This window comes from Haplochromis burtoni, unplaced genomic scaffold (genome assembly GCF_018398535.1).
Source record: "Haplochromis burtoni strain Fernald_Lab_line unplaced genomic scaffold, NCSU_Asbu1 Contig_190, whole genome shotgun sequence".
In the NCBI taxonomy this organism is placed as follows: Eukaryota; Metazoa; Chordata; class Actinopteri; order Cichliformes; family Cichlidae; genus Haplochromis; species Haplochromis burtoni.
Window position 1 is genome coordinate 396,933 of NW_024582551.1, and position 22,139 is coordinate 419,071.

The 22,139-nt window shown below is 50.5% G+C and overlaps 2 protein-coding genes across 3 annotated transcripts in view; both read right to left on the minus strand.

Moving 5' to 3' along the window:
- Positions 1-12,505, minus strand: part of LOC102293986 (CREB-regulated transcription coactivator 2) — a gene marked incomplete in the record, with an annotated part of 32,859 nt that extends 20,354 nt beyond the window's left edge. Inside the window, 9 exon segments of the mRNA XM_005935929.3 lie at positions 102-151; positions 456-535; positions 872-898; positions 1,159-1,262; positions 2,273-2,341; positions 3,455-3,516; positions 4,537-4,647; positions 5,923-6,024; positions 12,252-12,505. Of these exon segments, the coding sequence (XP_005935991.2) occupies positions 102-151; positions 456-535; positions 872-898; positions 1,159-1,262; positions 2,273-2,341; positions 3,455-3,516; positions 4,537-4,647; positions 5,923-6,024; positions 12,252-12,419 (773 nt within the window).
- A 3,191-nt stretch (positions 12,506-15,696) lies between these two features.
- LOC102293697 (zinc transporter ZIP1) lies at positions 15,697-21,588 on the minus strand. 2 transcript variants are annotated; one of them, XM_005935928.3, is made up of 4 exons: positions 21,056-21,588; positions 19,838-20,086; positions 18,749-18,879; positions 15,697-17,373 (listed from the first exon to the last, which is right to left on the minus strand). In XM_005935928.3, exons 2-4 carry the CDS (start codon positions 20,037-20,039, stop codon positions 16,708-16,710), a joined length of 999 nt encoding a protein of 332 aa, XP_005935990.1. In that variant the 5' UTR covers positions 20,040-20,086; positions 21,056-21,588; the 3' UTR covers positions 15,697-16,707. The 2 variants fall into 2 exon arrangements, with proteins under 2 accessions (XP_005935990.1, XP_042081911.1); XM_042225977.1 differs by lacking the exon at positions 21,056-21,588 and adding an exon at positions 20,188-21,048.
- Between the last annotated feature and the right edge of the window lie 551 nt (positions 21,589-22,139).

The window sequence follows — 22,139 nt, forward strand, 5'->3', positions numbered from 1 at the left end:
TTTTCTCTGTATCTATGAAGCGCCTTGAGGCGACTTTTGTTGTGATTTGGCGCTATATAAATAAAATTGAATTGAATTAACAGAAGCTTTTTGGGACTTACTTGATGCCGGGAACTTCGCAGGACTTCGGCCGGGATGACAACAACGGCAGCTGGGAAAGAAAAATCCAGAACAACAGAAATGACTCAGAAGCATCAAACACAAAATCACTGAGTAAACTTTAGAACAAGCTAAAAACACAAAACTTAAAATGTCAACATGTTTCTAAAACGGACCCTGCAGCAGCTGTGTCAGGATGATAATGAGATTTTGACTCATTTAACTTCCATAAACTAGTGAGAAATGTCCTTCGCATACTCTCAGGACATTTATGGAGATTGGAGGGAGAAATGAATATAAATGTGAATATTTAATGTAAGGGTGAAACAGGCAGATGGTGTTTCTGTGGGTTTTACCTTCTTGGTGTCCCAGGGTTTCATCAGCTTCCCCTCGTCCAACACGTTCTCCTCGATGGGAGGGACAGGATATGGAAACACTGAGGGACATAAAACACCGTGACTCACACGTGGAGAGGAGGGCTGTGATGCTTTAATGTGAAAAGCTCAAGGAGGGAAAAGCTGGCGTCCTTCATGCATTTGTCATTGTTGCACAAACATACAGCACAAGATTATCCTGCTAGCTGCACTTTCCTTTGTAACTATGTTGCATCCTTCTCATGTTTGCCCTGTACAGTCTCTTATTGGTCTTTACTTTTGTAAAGATGCTCATCTGCCCGACAACAAACAATATTCCTGTTCTACTGACATCCACAGTCATTCATCAGTGAGAGGAAGTTTGACCTTTGGACGTAGGATAAATGTGCGTTACTCACTTCTTCTGCCCTCTCCGTCGCTCTGACCTGCAGCATCACACACACACACACACACACACACACACACACACAGAATCACTGAAACGTGTCCGCTCAGGTCGTCGCCGTTACAATCAAAGCTGGATTTAAATGTTTCCCTGTAATTATTAAAAAAGGATAATCCTGCTGAACAGTTTCACTTTAACTTTCCAACATGTTTGAAGCTTCGCGCCCTGAACACGGACCGTCTTCCAAGTCTCTGATAACACACACCTGTGCTGGCGTCTGTTCGGTTCGGTTTCACTCACCGCCGATTCTGGCGTTCTGGAGGGCGAGCGTGGGTCCAGTGCTGAACGGGTCTCCGGAGGGCGGGTTCATCACACTGGTGTGGAGCGCTGAGTCGGAGTTCGTCCTGAAGGGCGAGAGACACCGACAGAGAGTTAAAGGGGGAGAGGAGCAAAGGCTTGGAGGAGGTGAAGGTTAGCGAGGGTGAAACAAAGAGATGAGACGCCAAAGAAACGCTCTTTCGAACTACGAAGAGACAAAAATGCCAAAATGAAAAGAAGCGACTCAAAAATAAATGAATTTGTCTTTAAAAACCAACAAAACATGAAAAAAATAAAACGCAGACATTAATTTACTTTTCTGTTTTATCTGTTTATGTTTTCACTGATGCTCAGCTGTTGGTCATGTCAGAGTGTAAAAACATATGATTACTTTGGTCTTTTCTCCTGCACAGTGCTGATTAATCATTAACTAATAATCATTAGCATGTATCGCGACTCTCCTCGCGACCCGACGTTTGGATGTTTTCTTTCAGGTTTTAATATTCGCCCTGGACGAGCAGCTAAACTCCGACGCCGTCCGTTTTCTGTGTTTTACTGCTCACTCATCGACCTTTGACCTTTCACTCTGATTTGCTGCCTTGGAGTAAACACCTGACCTTCAGGATCATCTGCAGATCGAGTTCCAGATGTTTCCACGGGGGTGAAGGTCATGTGATCTCTCGTCTTCCTGCATTTGTGCTACTGTATGTAAATGAAGGCGGAGTCATTCTGATCCATTTACTTGGGCCTGATGTTTAACCGACACTCACAGGAAGTAAAAACGTCTAACAGGCAATAAGAGGAAATATTGGAGTGTTTAATGTGATTTTGGCACTTCTGGCTCCCCGTAGGAGGCTCGCTCTGACTGCAAACAGCTGCACAACATGACCTCTGACCTGTGACAGCAGCTGCTGCACCCGAGGTCAGAGGTTTTCACGAGCAGCAGCTCGGGCCGAGTGATGAAGGAAGGAAGAAAGCTTCAAAGTCTGAAGCATCGAAAAGATCTAATTCTTCTAAAAGTCCACTCTGAAGGTTACAGCTGCAGGAAGGAAGAAGAGGAGGAAGTGAAGGTAGGAGGAGGAAGAGGAGGGTTCACCTGTTGAGTGCAGTGGTGGGGAGACGAAACAACTGGCTTTTATCCCCGGGGAAGTTTCCAGACCAATTCCTTTATGATCGACAAAAACAAAGTTATTTTGGTCTGACGAGCAGGAAGCAGCGACGAAAAGTCAAAGGGTGACGAAGAGGAGCAGAGGAGGAGGCTCAGAGACAAACAAGCCAAGCAGAGAGGGAGGCTCCGCGGCCTCGAGCTGCCGGGTCCTGCTGTACGGTGGCCCTGAGCTGCCAAACAAACCCGAGCGGTTGAATTCTGTTCATTTGTTTGTGACGGCAGGATGAAGGTCGAGCTTGTCCCACTTTTCATGTGTCGTGGTTTTCACTCCCTGTGGTGGCGTTGGCGTGGAGGATTTCAGGTCCCGCGGCTCCTTCAGTCCTCGTAACGCTCCGCCTGCGGCGGGGAGGGGTCAGCTCAGCTGGAGGCTTGTTGGACGCGATCTGAGCTGATGTTTCTGCACATCATGACATTTAACCGCCCCGCCCACGCCCCCTTCCTGCTTTGTTGTGGTTTTTTCTGAGTGCGTTATCGCCACCGTAGTTTGTGCTCAGACCCCCAACCTGACCACGCCGCCGTCCTCCTACAAAGGAGGTGGAGCGAGCGCAGGCAGACCTGAAACCAGTCAGTGGCAGAAACCTGGGGGGGCGGAGCTTCATAGGACACCTGGAGTTCGGAAGCCGGCCTCCCTCTGAAGGAAACGCAGAAAGAAGGCAGGAAGCAGCGGAAGAAGCCAAGAAGAAAGAGCCAAAGATTCCAGAAGAAGAAGAAGAGCAGGAGGAACACAGGCTGGAATCGGCTCCTCTCGGTCAACGCGAGGACCACGGGACCCTCTGAAGCCTCAGAGTCACCTCGCAGTCACTGCAGCGGGGAGGCGAGTCTTCCTCGAGCGCTGCAGCAGCACGGGTTAAACGCCCGTCACAATCACAGAACATCTGTGTACAGATGTTATTCACGGGTCAGACTGCAGCAGAGTGTCTCCTTCACAGCCTGAGGCGGAGCTTCATCTCCTCCGGTTTCTGATCTCAGAGGAGCGTCGAGGTTTTACTGCAGCGACGCTGAGGCTTCAGGAGGGAACAGCAAGCAGGAGCGAAACCAAAGAAACAGACCTGCCGACAGACACACACACACACAGCGGGGAGAGCAGGGGGCGGGGTTAACAGACAGCACCTTCTCCAGCTGGGGTCGGGTGGTGGCGACAGGTAGGCGGGGCTGTACGGGGAGCTGTCCATCTGAGGAAGCAGCAGGTTAAGGAAAGCACAGAGCTTCATCAGTTTCAGTATCAGGAGGAGCTAAACGAGCTTCAGATGGCGCCGACACCACGCTGACCTGTAGAAACTCACCTGTGTCGCCTCTCGGGGGCTAAATCAGCTCATCAGGTTTGAATGACCCCGCCCTGTTAGGACACGTTAACGCCGACAGCCCGATGTCGTTTTTTTCTTTAAACTTATTGTTAACTTATTTCTGATTCATCATCGGGGTTTCTGCAGGACGCGAGCGGAAGAGGATGAACTCTGAACTCTCACCCTCACAGGGAACGCTCGGTGCAGTCTGAAGAACTCAGAGCTTCACCACAACTTCTTACTCAAACCAAGGTCAAAGGTCGCACTTCTGTCAGATGGGAGGAGCTTCAAGTGTGGAGACGAGCGTGCCTGCACGACTTGTTTCTCTGAGCAGCTTTTTCACTGCTGCTGTGACACAAACTCAACGTGACCACTCGGAGTTTCTTAGATAAAAGTTCCTCGCAGTGGCTCTCAGCTCAGCTCTCAGCCCCGCCCCCTTGCCCCATCGACGCAGAGGACGACTGAGAAAGAGCGCGACAAAAACGACCCGTCCAATAAAGCATCGACATCTGTGAGCTCGCCGCCCGACGCCTTTCCTGCACTTCCTGTCTCCTTCTGTTATCCTAAAAGCTGAAACACTGGCTTCATGACGCATCACTGCGACCACAGAGGAGAAGGAGTGCACCACCGCTGGATTTTACCGCCACGCCAAAATCTCTAAACGCTCACTGTCAGCTGACACGCCATCCTCCGTCACCACGAACACACACACACTGATTTATTCCACACTCCATCCTGGAGCTGCTGCTGCAGATTTTTGGTCATCCGCTGCTGAAAATAGTTCCCAGCAATCAAAGTGCAGCTGAGAGGTTTCACAGTCTTTACAGGAAGTAAACAGACAGACAGGAAGTCAGGAGCACAGGAACAATCTGGAATAAGACAGGGAGCCTCGCGTAAACTGAAGGATACTTTGCGATATGGTCGGACCGGCGAGACGAAGCGGCGGTCCCGCTGCACTCTCTCCACCAGCCCGTGATGCCGCGTCGCCCGACTGGACTCCAGAGTGGACGGGAAGGAGCCCTGAGGAGGGAGGGGGGACGGGACAGAGAGGGGAGGACAGAGTCAGCATCATTTCCACACCTGTAAATACTGAGGAAACAGGAAGCCTCACACACTTCAAAATAAAAGCCCATAATAATGTGACCTGGTCAGGATTACTCTGCTCAGTATTTGTAATCTCAGATATTTACTCAGAGAATTCGTTCACTGACACATGTTGTGGTTATTGAAACAGCATTTTTGTCTGATCTTCGAGTATAATTCAAATAAATGAACAAAGATGAGGCGGTGAGGTCAGCCTGTAGGGACCAACGGCTGTTTGTAAAGTGAAGCTCGTGTCCCGGGGCAACCGCGGTCCCAGAGTTCCCCGCACGACCCCAGGGGAGAACTGGAGAGCCCCGAGCAGACGAGACCTTCCTAGATCAGAGGATCAGCAGCTGCAGGAGGGCGGGCGTTAACAAGCCACACAACAGAGACCTCGTTGGATCAGGGGGTGGAGCTTCTGCAGGCTACCTGTGTGTGTTTGGGTCGCTCTGATGCAGACAGATCCTTTAATGTGGGATCAGCCATCTGCATCAGACCCACAGGAGGAAACTCAAACACCTGAGAGACGCTCTGTCCACGCTCGGCTCCACTGCAGCAGAGGAGGAGGAGCCACGAACAGCGCCATTACAGACCGAGTGTGATGGAAACACTGATGAGTCAGAGATGATGAGCGGGCTCGGCTTTCTAACTCCTGCTGCCCACATCTGATTGGAGCTCACAGCAGAGACCCGGTGCCTGATTGACTCCAGAATAAAGGAGAGAAAACACTGAGCCAATCGTCTTCCTCGTCCCAAAAGAATCAGTAAACACTGACGCTGAAGGCAGAGCGACGTTTCCTCACATTTCTTTTTGCAGGAAGGAAAAAAAAAGCATAAAAAATATACACGAGGAGTGTAAAGAGATACGATCAGGACCGAAGATTCAAACCAAAAGAGAAACTAAGCGGATGAGAGGCGACGACAGAGACCGTCTGTGGCTTTGATCACATCTGCCGCACGCAAACCACCGAAAGCATCAGACCGCCTTAAATGTTCTGCAGGAGCCCCACAGGGCTCCATCCTCAGCCCACCTTTATTTCCACCTTATTACTCCAATACTCAAACGTAGGCAGTAACGTTTACACAAAACAGGCGTCTTTATCACGTCAGCAGAGATCGACCGACACTGATGCTCGCTGACCTGCACCTACGACATAAGAAGAAAAGAAACAGGAAGTGACATCAGGGTGAAAGTGCAGTAGCGGTCGATTACCTGGAAGTCCTGAGGGGTCCTGCCGATCTGGTTCACGTTTGGTAATGAGCCGCCATAGTACGGCCCCTGATTCCTGGCAAGGCGGAGCTTCTGGGCCTGGAGCTGTGAAAGAAAAACACCGTCAATCAGATCAAATACATGAGACGACCACAACCTCGGCGAGCCGCAACTCGCCGACCGTGCTTCCCCATACAGACTGGTTACCTGAGCAGGTAACCAGGTGATCACTTCACCTGGTTACCTGCTCGTCAAAGGTTGCGTTTAATGCTTTGGTGCTGTGATGACGCGAGGGCAGCAGGCGGAGGGGTGGATGTGGGAAGAAAAGCAGCGCTGATGGTGTTACAGATAAGAGTGAAAAAAGCCCTGCTTTCTTCTCATCGTCTACACCACGTTCACCTGACTCCGCCTTCACCTCCACCTCTGCACAATTCGCTCAGCCTGCACAGAAAAACGCTGCTTCCTCGCACCGGTCTCCGCCACAGATTTGGGATTATTGATGACATCGATGTTTACGTCATAAAAGCATCCAAATACAAAGATGGTGGCCCCACTGAGGGCGCCGTGGTTACCTTACACCCAAGTCTCTGAAGCAGAATTATGAAGAGAACAATCTTTGTAGACCTGCAAATACCAGTGCATAAATGAGCAGCAAGGGGGCGGAGCCAGAGCATGCTCAATCCTCTGCCAGACGGAACACGTTCAACCTTCTGACCACGCCCCTTCAGGCTCCAGGTCCAGCTCTGATTGGATGATGACCAAAGAGGAGCGCAGCGGCAACTTCCTGTTTAATCTTCGCTTTAAACAAACCCGAGGGACGGATCTGTCCGTCAGAGGAACAGATTTAAGTCACTCGCCATCTGCGCGGCTCAAATGCATCAAACCAACGACGAAGCCGCGCCGCGTTAACGTCTGAGCTCTCAGGTTCGCCCCGGCTCCAGGAACCGGGGACCAAGCTGGACGTCAGGTTAAAGCAGCGGAGCGCAGACGCCGTTTCTTCCTTATCTGAAGTGAAGTGACGGCACCAGTTTAACTGAAGAGCAGCTTAAGATGTGAGGAGACGGCGCAGAGTTCTGCTCTGACGGTTTCAGGTTGTGTCGGGTTTACGTCACGTCCACGTATTCCTGAAGCGTTCCTGGAAACGGTGAGGAGGAGGAGCCAGACACAGCACCTCCTCCTCTTTAACATCAGCTCCTCCTCCATGACACGTAACATAACCACGCTCAACTTCGTCCACAAACGCCGTTTAATTCAGGCCGAGCGGCCATTACATCCACGCATCAGGCTGCAGTTTATGGTCACGCTCGCCAACACGGGGGTCAGAACAAAGAAAGAGGAACACGCGTCTGCATCCCAGAATACTACGGACAATGTGCAGATGTACTGATCAACAACACAACAACACATCTGTACAGCGATATAAACATCTGTAGACACCGCCACCTTTTATTCGACCTCATCTGTATATAAGCTGCTCTGCACAGTAAAGTCAAATGAAGTCAGAACAGCAGCTCAAACGCTCCATTATCCACATGAAACTTGTGCTAAAAAGCTTATGCCTAATATGATGGCCTCAGGTTTTATTTTGAAAGTTTCTAGCCCGGCCCTTTCCTGTCTGCTGAGTGTGGCGGGTCGCGGTTGGGCTCTGGAGGGTCCCACCGACCAGAACCAGGACCGCGAGCGGCACAACGTCGAGGAGGAGGAGGCCTCTGCAGAGGAAGCTGATGATGTCATTCCAAAGACCTGCACAGAAACCACCAGCAGCTCGGAGCGCTCGCACGGCGCCATCAGCGCCTGCTGTGACGCCACGAGGCTGTCATCTGTTCCCCACTTCTAAACTTACTCATCACAACAAACAATTTCCTTTTTTGTCCATGAAGTTTGGGGAATTCAGAGACATCAGCCACGAACCACACATCTGTTCCCGCCTTAGGACTCTGCCCGCCGCTGCCATCATCTCCATCGTGAGAAGAGGCAGGCCTCTGAAAATAAACTCAGACTTCCTGTGCCGAGCACAGAGCTTAGCTGGAAGAACACAAACTGGACTGAAAAGCTTTCCCTCCATAATGAGATGACCTCCCTCACAAAGACACCGCCCAGCTCTAGCTCCACCCACAGTGTCTCCTCAGGCTGTGAAGGACCTCCTCACTGCCCGAGACGTCGTCTCTGCCGAGGCTGATGAGGATCACAACCCGTGTCCATCGCTTCAGGCTGCAGGCGCCGTACACGCTGCGGTATACATCAGCGCAGAGACGGCGTGACCAGCGTGAGCTCATCTGTCTGCCTCTCAGTCAGGACAAAACGTCAGGAGGCCACGCCCACAAAACTACCTTTAGCAACACCCAAACAAAAGCTGTGACAGCCTGTTCGTGCGACTATTTTCTCGTCATGCTGTCACAGGATGAGAGTTTCATGTTCAGAAATGCAACTTTTTAATGAACTAAAGCCGATTTACTGTAATTCTGAACCCAAAATTTGAAAACCGCTAATGTTATAATTAAAGATGGCTCCCCGTCGCTAATGAGGCAGTGTAATCACAGCAAACCGTTAGCTCAGAAATATTCCATCCATGTGTTTGTGGACGCCTGAGCTAACTCCAACATGGACCCGTTTTATTTTGTAAGAATCCTCCTCTATGCCGACGACGCCATCCTGTGTCCACGTGACGCTCCACCTGCAGTGCGAGGACGTCCCACTCAGACTGCTGATAAGGTTTATGATCTGAAAAGCCCACGGGGGGGGGGGTTATCCTTACTTCTTCATCTGCACTGCCACAGATCTACATTTATTTGAAGAGTACATCCTGCTCTAATTTTAACGCTTGAAAGCCGACATCCTTCCTGTGAGAGCGTGACGGTGATTTACTGCACATGCGATCACCTCCTCGCAGCCCTGAGTCAGTGACCCGTACACGTTTCCTTACAAACTGACTCATCGCTGAATTCTTTGGGAGTCGTTTGGTTACAGCTTCAAATGGCTGATTTTCAACAAGCCCTGAGTTTGGCCATTTTTCCTACTTCAGATATGGAAGACTTTGCAGAAACAGAGTCATATGGACAGCGACCAAAAAGCAGAGGGGCCGTTCCTCTTCAGAGGCTGCTGGGAACGTCTATGTAGCCTGCTGTCCTTTGGAGGCGTCGCCCTCTGAAGCCCTGAAAGCAGCGAACTCGCCAAACCGGAGACGTCTTCTGGAACATCTCCGTGCTGTGGCTTCAGTTCATCAAACACCTGAAACACGCTCAGAGCTACAAACTCAGGTCTAAGGGGGGAAACCTGAATGTCCATCACCTGCTCTCAGATCAGATAAGCTCAGCCTCGTTTCCTCTCGCAAGAACTTCAAACTGCCGACGAGCTTCAATCTAAAGAAGAAAAACCACGCTACGTGTTGTGGCCTGCAGACACAGGAAGGTATTGGCCCTGCACGAAAGGTGTTCTTACCTGGCCTCGCTCAGAAAGAAAAGCAGTGAAGTGAAACAGGAGGCACAGCATGTCAGACGGCAGGTTTACCCACCTCTAAACAACCAACACCAGCACCGCTGACCCGCAGAGAGCGAGCACCAAACACTATTCATGTTCAGGGTTGGATTATTCTGCATTCATTCATGTCACAGGCAGAAAAACCATTCACAGCACCCGTCTCACTGAAACCCGTCCATCCTTACAGAGGAGCTCGAGAGGAGCAACTAGCTGCTGCCCACTGATTTACACAGGTGCTCACACCTGCTGCTGAGTCAAAGCAGAAGTGTTGCAGCACTCAGGTGTGCTAACAGGATGCCACAATCTTCCCAGGAGTGAACATCCCAACACATTCATCCTGAAAAACCCACAGATCTCAGACTCCACAGGCCTCATTTAGAAGGTTAAAGGTCACGACAGCCAGCTGACGTTTGTAAAGCCGCAGCAGACTTCAGCAACAGACGAGAGTAAAGTGCACAGCAGCAAACTGCTCGCTGTGAGCGCCGTGGAGGAGGGATGACGATCCGAGTGGACCGTGAACTCCCCGTACATCAGAGTATTCCAGAGTCAGAGTGAGGCCGTGTGTCCCGCAGCTGAAGCTCGGACCAATCGGCGGGACGCTGAAGCGAGCGCAGACGGAGCTGCTGCAGCGGTCCAGAGTGCAGAGCTCAGAGCGCTGTGCGTAAACGAATGGAGCAAACTTCAGCAACGCTGTGAAGAAGAGTGGAGACAAACTCCTCCTCAGAGATCTGACAGGCTGATAAAGTCACACAGGAACTGTCACTGCTGAGGGAGGATCAACGAGCTGCTGAATCATGGGGTGGACTCCGTTTGTCTCACACTGCAGAGGGTGCAGTGAGATCCTCCTCCTTCACATGACTGTATGAGTTCAGACAGAGCTCGATCATGTCCTCGGGTTAAACTCCTGGATCTGCTACAGACCTGCAGCTTTCTACCCGACGTGTGACTGAGCAGCTCTGACACCAGTCACCTGTCAGTGAGGTCAAGCCAATAATGATGCGGATCATGAAACCAGAGGGTCAGACCATCAAACCTCAGGATATTTTCTGTTTTATCACGCTTTCACAAACCCTGGAGGACAAAATCTTTACACAAGACCTAAACAATCAGTCCGGATCCACATGCCTGACTAAATCCATCTGAGCTACACAGAACCAGCACAGAACCAGGGCCTTTCTCAGGACCAACTCGACCCCACAAGGAGACTAAACAGCCCCTCATAATGATAAGAAGCTGCAGCTGCTGGTCCTGGACCTGCTCGGTGCAGCATCTGCTGCAGGTTCTGGTCCGAGTGACCCTCCAGAACCAAACCAGGACCATCAGCAGGAGCTGCAATTCAACAGAGAGGGGAAGAAGACTGTCTGACCTGCAGCAGCGTCCAGAGCAACTCACAGCTTCCAGACAGGAAGAACAGAGCAGCTGAACGTTCAGAATAAGAGTATAAAGATGCCTCCACAGCCCACCACGTTCATAAACAGTGAGCTTTTCTCATTCACTCGTGTATGAAATAATTACGTTTATGAAAGACGTGACTGGATGTCAGCCTGAAGCATTCGTGTTTCTGTTCAGCCGTCGGGCCCACGGCTCTTTGGTTTGAGTCCGGGAGAAGCTGTGGCCTACCGTGGTCCATACGCAAGTCCCACCACTCAGCAGCCACCTTCAGGCATCTCCTGAACTACCTTTAATTTTGTGGTCTATGTGCAGAATCACTGTCACATCTGACGTGAAACTAAAATGAATAAAGGTTTATTTTGAAGCATTTATTTCAAAATAAAGGTTTGCTGACTTTGACCCAAAATAAGTCTTGAAGGATGAACTTTTACCACCGTGTGATTCTTTCAGTGCCACGGCTCTCTGTGTGTTCTAATAAAATTACACAAACGCACCTAAAAACTCCAAACCCCACGGCAGCATCACGGGCTGGACTCACAGAACAAAAACAGCTTCAGAAACACACACCTTTAAACTTGTAAAAATTTGTCAGAAATGACCTCAAACCATCAAAAATAAACTGACAGCCAGACTCCCACATTTTCCCACGACAGTAAACACACCAGCAGAGACCACCTGCCTCCACAATCCGACCCTCTCACCTGCTTCACACCTGAGGGCGTGTTTCAGATCACAGTGACACCCACACATCACCAATGACAAGGTGACGTTAACACATCCGAACCAATCGCCCACCCTGACATTAAAACGGCGCCGCCAGGCCAGAGTCCGTGTAAAGTATGCACGATTTAAGGTAATCTTTCCCGGGCAGGGTGGACAAAGATAAAATCACCACGTCAGATCTGTAAAACGCACATATTTGTTCCACAAGTCAAAGAAACAAATCAAAAATAAAAGCAGACTATTTTCCTTAGGAGACACAAAACACGAGTAATGGGAGCTTCATCTACATGAAAGCAAAGCCTGTCAATGGCTGACATTAACGCCGAAGTTTTCAAAGGGACAAAATAAACACCCCGAATTAATTAAGTCGAAGGTGTTGGATATGTGTGTGTGACGTGAGGTGACGCCGCGTTAAAATATCCGGTTTTTGGCCGGAGTTCTGCGGGGCACTGCGAGGCTGACAGCGACGTTCACGTAACATAGTAAACAAGACAAGTTAGCCGCGTTAGCTTCGAGCGCTAACGATGTATCGGAAATGAAGAGCAGCGCGTCCCGGAGAGACAAACACCCAACAAAACCCACACACTGCGTCCCCACGAGGTGATTGCCGCTAAAACTGCGCCAAATCTCAGCAAAGCGCCGCGCAGAGACACCGCACAGCGCTTATCCGGAGCCCGACGAGCCCGGACAAGGCCTCGCTTCCTCCGGCAGCTCTCCTCCTGCCGCCGCCTCTCACTCACCCTGGTCGAAGTGATGTCCATCATGACCTCCTGGAAGGCGGCCGTCTCCTCGGCCTGCCGCTGGGTGTGCAGTGCTATCTTCTCGCTGAACTTTCGCGGGTTGGACGCCCCGGAGCCGGCGCCCGAGGCGGGCCCGGGTCCACAGCCGCCTGAGCCCGTCGCAGACATCTTCACCGAGCGGACGGGACGAGCTGACGTAGTGGAACGATTTCAGAGAGGGGCGGGGTGAAGAGGAATCACTCCCCCGCTTTTTCTGAGCACCAAAACCAGCAGCGAGTCTCGCAGCGGGACCAACCGAAACCCGGCCGAAAACACCCCGCCGGGGAACAGTGTTCACAGCCGCCGGAAGACCGGGACCGGGTTTACAGCCAGGAGCTGACGAGGCAGCAGCTCTGTTGTTGGTTTTTCTTTTAATTGTTTTTTCAATCCTGAACAAACAAGAAAGCATGTTCAGTCTTTTTGTGTTCGTCTTGCTAAGAATTAAAGATATTTACAAAATCAAAATTAATGTAATAGATTTAAATAATCGAACCTATTTCTGTCGTCTTAAACCAGGGCTGCCCAATCCCAGTCCTCGAGAGCTACCGTCCTGCAGCTTTTAGATGCATCCTTGTTCCCACACACCCGAATCAAATGAATGGCTTGTTATCAGGCCTTTGCCAAACATGATGGCATGCTGAAGAGGTAATCACACCATTTGATTCAGCTGTGTTGGAGTAGGGATGCATCTAAAAGCTGCAGGATAGTAGTAGCTCTCGAGGACTGGGATTGGGCAGCCCTGTCTTAAACAATTCAAAGTTGTATTAAAAAAGTGTGTGTGGGGGACGGGGTGAGGTCACGTGGACAGAGTTCAGCGTTTCTTCGTGGGGAGTGTAACCTCTGGCTCACAGACCAGCTAAGATGGCTCGGCTGAGGTGTGTTGGCGCCCCCTGCCGGCAGAGTTCAGCCACTGCAGGCTGCTCCTCCATTTCCCTCCAGCTGCAGAGATTAGAGATCAAAGGTCAAGGTGGGGATCTTGACCTATTCTTCCTCACTGTGTGAGTATAAAGTTAATCCGAGTCTGTGGAAGACAGAGTGCAGAAGAAGAAACCTTCAGACCACCTGTAGTTCAGTCGCGTCTCCTCGTTTTTGAGTCTTCACTGTGATTTAGGGTCAAAGTTCTTGACCCTGACATCTCTTCATTTGGTCCATTACTTTTATTTTCTCTTTTTATCGTCAGCAGCGGGTTTCTTGTTTTATTTCTGATGTAACGATGAGGTCAGCCGATCACTTTGGCCTTTTCATTGTTTGCCAATAAAGTTTTGTTGTAAACACGCTCTGTGATTGCTGCTCTCACCTGTGCTCGTCCAGCACCTTCAGGCGCATCCTGAGCTGTATCCCGAGTCAGGGTCTGCAGCCTTAAAGGCCGCATTTTAAGGCCGATTACGTCACAGGGGCGCGACGAAGGCTGTCCCAATTCAAAGGCTGCTCAAAATGCAGCCCTCAAATGCGTCCTTCATTTTGAAGACATTTGGACATTTTCTCACCCAATAAAGGAATATTTCATATATCAGTCTACTCTTCATTCTATCAGACACAGTTATCACAGCTCGTACATTTGCTTTTTACACATGTATGTAAGCATTGAGACAAATGTAATAATGCCAACATACTGAAGGAACAATATTTGTCTCTTATATGTAATACATCTGTATATACACTGTCAAAGATACTTGAGTGTTTTTGAGTGAAGATTTAAGGTGATAGGACATATAAATAGCTGCAACTTGAATCTTTACGGAAGCTCAGTGTTTGACAGAGTTCACTCACATGTGCTGTCCCAGCGTACCTGCACATGTGATGTGACAATAGAAGTGATTTGATTTGAGAGTTCAAACTCACTGCTGTAATAACTAATAATGATTAGTATAATAACTATAATATTGGCCATCTCATATTTACACTGACTTTAGTCTCATGAACAACATGAGCTAATTGTTATTTACTAGCTAATCTTAAAATGACTGTTCAGCACAGAAATGAAGCCCAACTATCATGTTTACAGTCCCGTGGTCTCAGCCTCAGATACTTAAATCACACAAAGCTCGTGTAGAAACAAACAAACGAACAAAACATGTTCCTTCATTTCTGCCAAACACGCGTTTCCAGCTATTATGGTTGCTAGGCAACCCGGGCAGCGAGACGGAGGCTAGACCGCCCATTTCACAAGCCTCGCACTTCCGGCCTCAGCGGTCTTTGAGTACGCGGCCCTTGAGGACCGTTGAGGCTGCAGACCCTGAACTGGGACACAGCCCTGAAATTCAGCTCCTGTCACGTTTGCGGTGATTGTTCAGCTGCGATCGCTCTGCTGCTGTCCTCTCAGGTGCACTGATGAGGTCACACAGGTGTCGCTGTGTTGCTGAACTGTTGTGTTTGTGGTTCATCAGTGAAACTGTGACATGAACGAGGTGATCTCTCACACACCGTGTCGGGGCTGCGGTGGGAGAGCTGAAAGCTGCTCGCAGACCGACCGCAGGCGGCTCGGACTGAAGTGAAAGAGGAACGCTCAGCGGAGCTCCGACTGCTTCTTCACCTGAACAAGGACACGCCTCACATCCTGACATCAGCGAGGTCATCGCTGAAGAGCAGCTGCCAAGGAAATGGCCTGTAACCATGGCAACCACAGGTTACTAGGGGAAAATGGGGCGTCTGTCAGCGACCCAGAAACCTGCAGCGACAGCAGAGTTGACATTTCCCCCAGGGGTCACCGTTCGGTCTGCAGGCCCGTGCCATGTGGTCGTCGTCATGGTGATTTCTTTTTCGCCGCGATCCGAGGCCACATGGTACAAACTTGTTTCCAGGGCAGCTCTGATTTAGCTTTACAAACAGAAAACGCTTGTTTCCTGTTCCACGGGAACACAGACTGTATGTAAAAGATGGACTAGCACAGTCACTGGCGCCATGTTGGTTTTCCGCCTGCAGTTTGCATAAAAACACTTTTGTTTCTCAGATAAAATGAGAATAAAACAGTTTTCCGTCGGCTCGAGCGCCCGACGTGTTTGGATACGATGGACGGTCGGCGGCTAAAGCTGAGGACAAAAATCCGTCACGACGCGTCATCGCTGCTCAGACTGTTGTCACGCGTACCGAGGTGGTCATGTGACTGTCGAGCTGTCAGACTTCGTCCTGGATCAGTGCTGCCGATCCACAGATCAGTAATCAGTTTATCTTTGCCGAGTAATCAGATTACAGGAGCTGAGAAAGCGTCACGCAGCAGAGGTTTGACCTCACGACTCTGAAAATACTTGAGTCTTAATGTAATCGAGTACTTTTACTTCAGTACAGATGCGCTTTATGTTTCTGCGTTTCTGCTTCCTGTCGTTTCGGCTCAGTGCTGCGTCCGTCTGACCCGTGGCCGTGCGGCTGCAGGACGCCGTCTCATGAAATAAACATTCAAACACGCGTGTTTATTTTCTGCATGATTTTATACAAACTTGATTACAGTAAATTTACATGTTTAAAAATACTTTTATTACAAAAAACAAGTGTTTGAATCCTGCTGTCAGGTAAAATAGAGCTCTGCACGAAAACATGCTCTCCTCCGGCTCCGACGCCTCCAAACATTCCAGTCAGATTTCCGAAGGTTTTCCTCGTTTAGCAACGCGTTCGTTCTAAAAGCTGAAATCTCGCACAGCTCTGGGACGCAGCTCTGGGACGCAGCTCTGGGACGCAGCTCTGGGACGCAGCTCTGGGACGCAGCTCTGGGACGCAGCTCTGGGACGCAGCTCTGGGACGCTCCTCTGAGGCGAGCACATCGGAGGTTTGTGGTTGGTCGGCCTTCCTCGGGACTTTGTTCACGAGGAGGTCGGAGTATCGATCATGTGATCAGGGTCTTTGCTCCGTCGGTCGTTTCTTCGATGTAACTAAACAGCCAAAGCGTCTCCACCTGGAACCTCCAATAAAAGCTGCCAAACAGGAAGTTCGAACAGCTCGACGACCTGCCGTTACGCCTCTATTAGCCATCAAATATGGCTGCTCTCCCGCTGCACCCTGAACTCTGAGATAGCGCTGCAGCAGGCCAGCCTGCTTCCCATGATCCCTGGGTGTTCGATCGCCTGCTGCGGCTGCTTAGCTTCATCCCGCCTCCCTGAGCCTGCCAGAGGTTTCCTCCTGTTAAAAGGGAGTTCTCGCTCCCCGCTGTCACCAGGTGCGGCTCACGGGCTGGTTTGATTGGTGGGTTTCTGTCAAACCCTGCAGGCGGTCAGAGGAGACCTCGAAGGAGGGCACGAAACTTTAACGGATCAGGTTTGCGGGGTTGTTCTGCTCCTCCCCCTGGCGCTCTCGCGCCGTCTCTCTTTGGCTTAAGTCTTCGTCTCTCGTTAACGTCACAAAAATTAAACACGTGTTCCTAATGAAGCTCTGAACCATGCGACGTCTCTGAAGTCGCACACGGAGCTCGCCCTCTCGCCGTCTGCCTCTACAGTTTGATGAACAGCACGGCGGTCACCATGGCAAAGCCCACCAGCAGCATGGCCACTTTGGCGATGCGGTTCCTGCCGGCGGCGAGCTCGTGCGGTAGGATCTCCATGAAGGTGATGTAGATGAAGGTTCCCGCCGCCAGCCCCTCCAGCGTGCAGCGGGCCAGCTGGTGCCCCGGCGACGTCTTGGTCTCGGTGAGGCCGACGCCCAGGCCGACGCCCAGCGGCGACATGACGGCGAACAGCAGCAGGCAGCCGACCACCACGGAGCGACGCAGCCGGGCCTGACACAGCTTCACGGTCAGGCTGAAGGAGATGATGCTCTTGTGGATCATCAGGGCGAGGCAGATCTCCAGCACCTCCTGCCCCTCCTCCAGCAGCCCCACCGCCAGCCCCTCGAACACCGAGTGCAGCGACAGCGAGAAGACCAGGATGAAGGCGCGCAGGGCGGACTGAGAACCAAAGTCCACGTGGAAGTGACCGTCCGAGTCCGCTGAGCCCCGGCGGCGGTGATCGTTGGATTGAATGCTGGAGTCCACCAGCAGAGAGCGCCGTTCCTCCGGGGACGGCGACGTCTGGTCCTTGAAGGCCAGGATGATCTGCTCCAGGACCAGGACCAGGAAGAAGCCCATAGCCACGATGAACTCGGGCAGGGGGAACTGCAGCTGAGGGAGGAAGAGGAGGAGGAGAAGAAGAGTCAGCTTGAGATACCTACATCTGGATTTATCTCCAGGGTCCAAAACTAAGACCTAAATGTTCACAGATCTGAATGTCCGAATAAATCATCGAAAAAACGTCAATATTTAATAAAACGTTAAGAGTAGAAACTCCAGAACGTTCTCATCGCCATGGACACGATCAATAACATGTGACATACATGATCGGAGTTGCAGCTTCAACCGGATTACATTTAAATCTCCAAATATGATTTTTATATGCCAGATTTATTTATGACATTAAACCATAAGAATTCATTAAAATGTCCAAATTTGTAGAGGTTTTTTAAATCCTCCAAGTTTAAATAAATACATAAAAATAAAACTACAAATATGTCCCAAAAATGTGAATATTCTAAAAACAAAAAACCAACATCGTCAATAAAATGTCAAAAAAACTCAAATTTGTTACGTTTGTCCTCAAAATTAAAAGCATCTGTCGGACTTTATTAGCTGAAGGTCCAAACATTCAGAAAACAGCAGAGGAGTGACGGACGGCTCAGCGTCTGTGTCTCTTCCTCTCTGAGTTTGAACGTTTTCACTTCCCTCTCGCTCAGTGGCGAACTCTGAGGACCGGAAATAAACCAGCTGCTGCTTCAAAATAAAAGCATTCCAACGCTGACAAACTGAATGTCCAGCAACGAGCTCTACGGAGGCCCGATATGACCAAATCTATAAATAAACTTCATTCAACAATTGTGAGAAATAATATTAAATATTTATTATTTATTTAAAAGTCCTTATTTTTGTGCTTATTGCAGATTTCCTTTTTTTCCAGAGGGTTTTCCTGCAGACGTGCTAATGGATGTTTGTGGTGCGACACGCGTGCAGTAAACTGTTTGTGGTGGGGAAACAAAGACACTCGCCAACATCTGCGTGGCCGCTGACTGCAGGCTCGGTGCAGCCGGCCTGAACAGCTGGAGTGTCGGAGGTTGTGCTTTACAAACACCAACATTGTCTGTTCGAGTGCAGCGAGTCAAACAGTCACTTCCTGCCACAGACAGGCCTCGCTCTAACATCAGCTCATTGTTGCAGCACTGAAGCGTTTCCTCAGAGTTATCGATCCTGTCACGAGTTAGCTAACAACCAACCACATGACATCACAGTCGTGCGGACACAAGATGGCGCTAAACAGGATTTTGAAACTTTGACTTTAAGCTGTTTTTTATTAAATCCAGAGGTAGATCACTGTCTGAGAGCAGGATCGGTGGGCTCAGCCAGCTCAGACGTTAAAGCGTCTCTGAGCGTGACGGTGAGGCTTTACCTGCGGTTTCTCTTCAGGCCTCTTTAACGTGTGCTCAGGTGAGCGTGTGCGCTCTCCTACCTTAATCCCGGCGCTGCTGAAGGCCTCGTTGATGCTCTGCAGGTAGTCGGGCAGCAGGTCCAGGAGGCAGGTGGCGAAGAACACGCCTCCAGCAAAACAGCTGATCAAGCTCAGCAGCAGGCGCCGTAAATCTGCAACACGGACAGCACAGGTCAATCACACGGATCAATCGCACGGGTCAATCGCACGGATCAATCGCACGGATCAATCGCACGGATCAATAGCACGGATCAATAGCACGGATCAATCGCACGGATTCAATCGCACGGGTCAATCGCACGGGTCAATCGCTCGGATCAATCGCGCGGATCCAATCACAAGGGGTCAACGCACGGATTCAATCACACGGGGTCAACGCCACGGCGTCAATCGCCACGGATCATCGCAGGATCAATCACGGATCAATCGCACGGGTCAATCGCGACGGATCAATCACACGGTCAATCGCACGGGTCAATCACACGGGTCAATCGCACGGGTCAATCGCACGGATCAATCGCACGGGTCAATCGCACGGATCAATCGCACGGATCAATCGCACTGCTGCAGAGCCAGAGGTTGAAACTGAAAGCAAACAGAAAGTCAGACTCCTGAAAGGCGCCGTGTAACAGCCCTGCAGAGCAGCGCTCATGGATTCATGTTCTCCTGCTGCAGCTGATCGAGTGACTGCACAGAGATCACACGATGTCACATCTAATCAGCTGGTTAGGAGAAAACAGGAAGTCGAGCTGTGAGATGAAAACACTGCAGACTAATCCTGGAGCTCTGAGCGTGGCTTCGGGCTCAGCGGGATCTAAACCTAAACCTGTTATCCTGCGTCTCCCCACTTCCTCTCATGTATTTTACTACCAGAGCATGTGAAGCCCCACCCACCTGCCTTTAGGAGGCATAGCCAATTGGAAAACCGTTGGCTGAAAGTGGGAGGAGCGTGTTTCTGACCTGCTGAACACCATGTGCTCAAAAGAAGAATTGTCCATGCAAAGCCAGTATGAGCACGGCTGATTTCACCCAGTCCAAATATTTTCTTTCTGACGTTCTGAACTCCTCACACAGAAGCCGATGTTGGAAACGTTTATCTGCTCAGTTTACCTGGCTGCACGCTGAAGCGCCCCGCCCCTCGGACGATGCAGAGCGGGGCAAATCCGAACAGCAGCGTGACTGACAGCAGGACCGCCAGCGCTCCTAGTTTGATCTCCAGGGCAGGGACGTCAGCCGGGTTCACCTTCAGCGCCGCCGTTTCCTTTGCCGAAGACACGAGGACAGAGGAGGATGCTCCGCCTGCGACAGCCATGTCAGCTCTCTGGACCAGAACCGTGGACTCACTCTGAGGACGAGAGTCTGTCAGACAGAGGAAGAACAACACAGTGAGACACATGTTTCATTTGAATGACGGTTTCCTGCAGGTACGGGCGAACTGCGGCGCTGCGCCTGGATCACACCTGTGAGTCTGCAAAGACTAACGCATTACATACTCCTAGCAGCTGACGATGAAACCTGACGTATACGATGTTCACAGGCTGCTCTGAGCCAGACACACACACACAATCAGTCAGCATGAGGACGGTGCTCTTAAAGTTTAACCCTCGCCTGCAGGTCGCTCGGTGAGGTCACAGTTTCGCCGCCCTCCTGTGGGCTAGGGCATAGGCGGGGTGATGAACTTCCTGTGTGATGTTTAGCTCATGCAGCAAACAGAGATGTTTGTGATGTGCAGAGCGCCATGAGTCATGTGACCCCAGGAATCGATAAGAGCAGCAAACAGAGACAGTGGCGCGCTGACAGGAAGTGCGGTGAAGAAGGCGGATTAACTGAAAGTGGCAGCAGGTGTGAGTGGCTCAGACGGAGGGGCGGGTCTGATCTGATTGGGGGGGATTTCCACGTTATTTCAGGACGTGTCTGAAATCGGAGTGGGCGGTCCCCCTGCAGTTCCTCTGCTGTGCCGCAGGGGCAGCAGCGAGTCAGGCAGAAACAAACATGTTTACAGGCTGAGGCACGGGGTCAGAGGTCAGATCACTTTGTATCCGACTGCTGGTGAGTCGAATAACCGAACATTAAGCAGCTGCGCAGATTTACCACAGCTGTAACATCTGCTAGGTCATAAAGATGTGCACCGACCCTTCCTCGCGCAACTAATCAGACGTTAAAGGGGTTTTAGTTAGTGCGCACGCGCAGTCTGTGAGTCATGGAGGCGTAACCGTGGTAACCATCGTGTGTTTCCCGCTGATGATCCCGAGGTAACGGAATATTTTTACTCCGGAGCAGATCACGGTCCCGCGCACAGACTCCGCTCAGGTGTCCAAACACCCTTACCTGTTCAGCCGCGGGCTCGCGCTCAGGTGAGGCTCTCGGTATCAGAGCTGATCGGCGGCGTGAGCTTCTCTCGGTGCTGCTCTCCGGGAAGTGGTGACTCAGTTCCCACCAGCTGATCCCGCCTCGTGAGGGAGCTGCTGTGAAGCGCTCCGCAATAAAACACCGCATTTCCTCTTTACAAAATAAAAGCCCGTCAGTGTTTGGTTTCCGGTTCGGTCCTGGGTCCAGCAGGAGGAGACCCCGGACCATCAAACGCTTCCTGTCCCTCATGTATGTGACGTCATAACGCTAAAGTTTTCATTTGTGTTGAAAAATCACAGATTTTCTTCATGTTTACCCTCGATGATCAGTCATCAATAACAGTCACTGTGTCGTGGTGTGTGCTCAGTCATCCGGGTAAGTCAATCAGAAAAGGGTAATTGAGTTCATCTCAGCCTTTTACGAGCCACGTCTTACGTTTTTAATCATTGATCTGTAATATTTATGGATCTGTGCGTGGGTTCGCAGCACAGGTGCTCTGTCACACCTGATCCTATTGATCCAAACGTTTGACCGCTGATTGGTGGGGGAGCAGAGCCTGCCTCTCCTCTGAGGTGAGCGTTCGTCTTCAGCTTTATTTTCCTGATGCGCTTTAATTTATTCAATTAATAAATTGTTGTTTAAAAAAAGTTGCTGTGTTTTTATTTTGCTGCAGTGAAAACTGTCAGAAGCTCATGTTCATCTTTATTTTTAATTCTCAGCCTACACAAAGACATTTACTGATTCTTTTCTCAAAAACTAAACGTGAGGCTTTTATTTTGAAGGCCGATATCCCCTGTCGTTTTCTGACTTCACTCAGCTGGAGCGGGAGGCGGATCCTTCCAGCTGTTGACTTTGTAGCTTAACAGGAATCCCAAGAGTCCATGTTAGTGTCACTTTCCATCACTCATTAATCACAGGAGGTCAGAGGTCAAACGCCACTGCCTGTTAGTGACTGTGTGCGTGACACTGTGGAAGCTTCACTGGTACATAAATCACACAATGCTGCAGTCAGCACTCTGGCAGCAGTAAAACGTCTGTTAAGCCGTTTGTGGTTAGAGCAGCT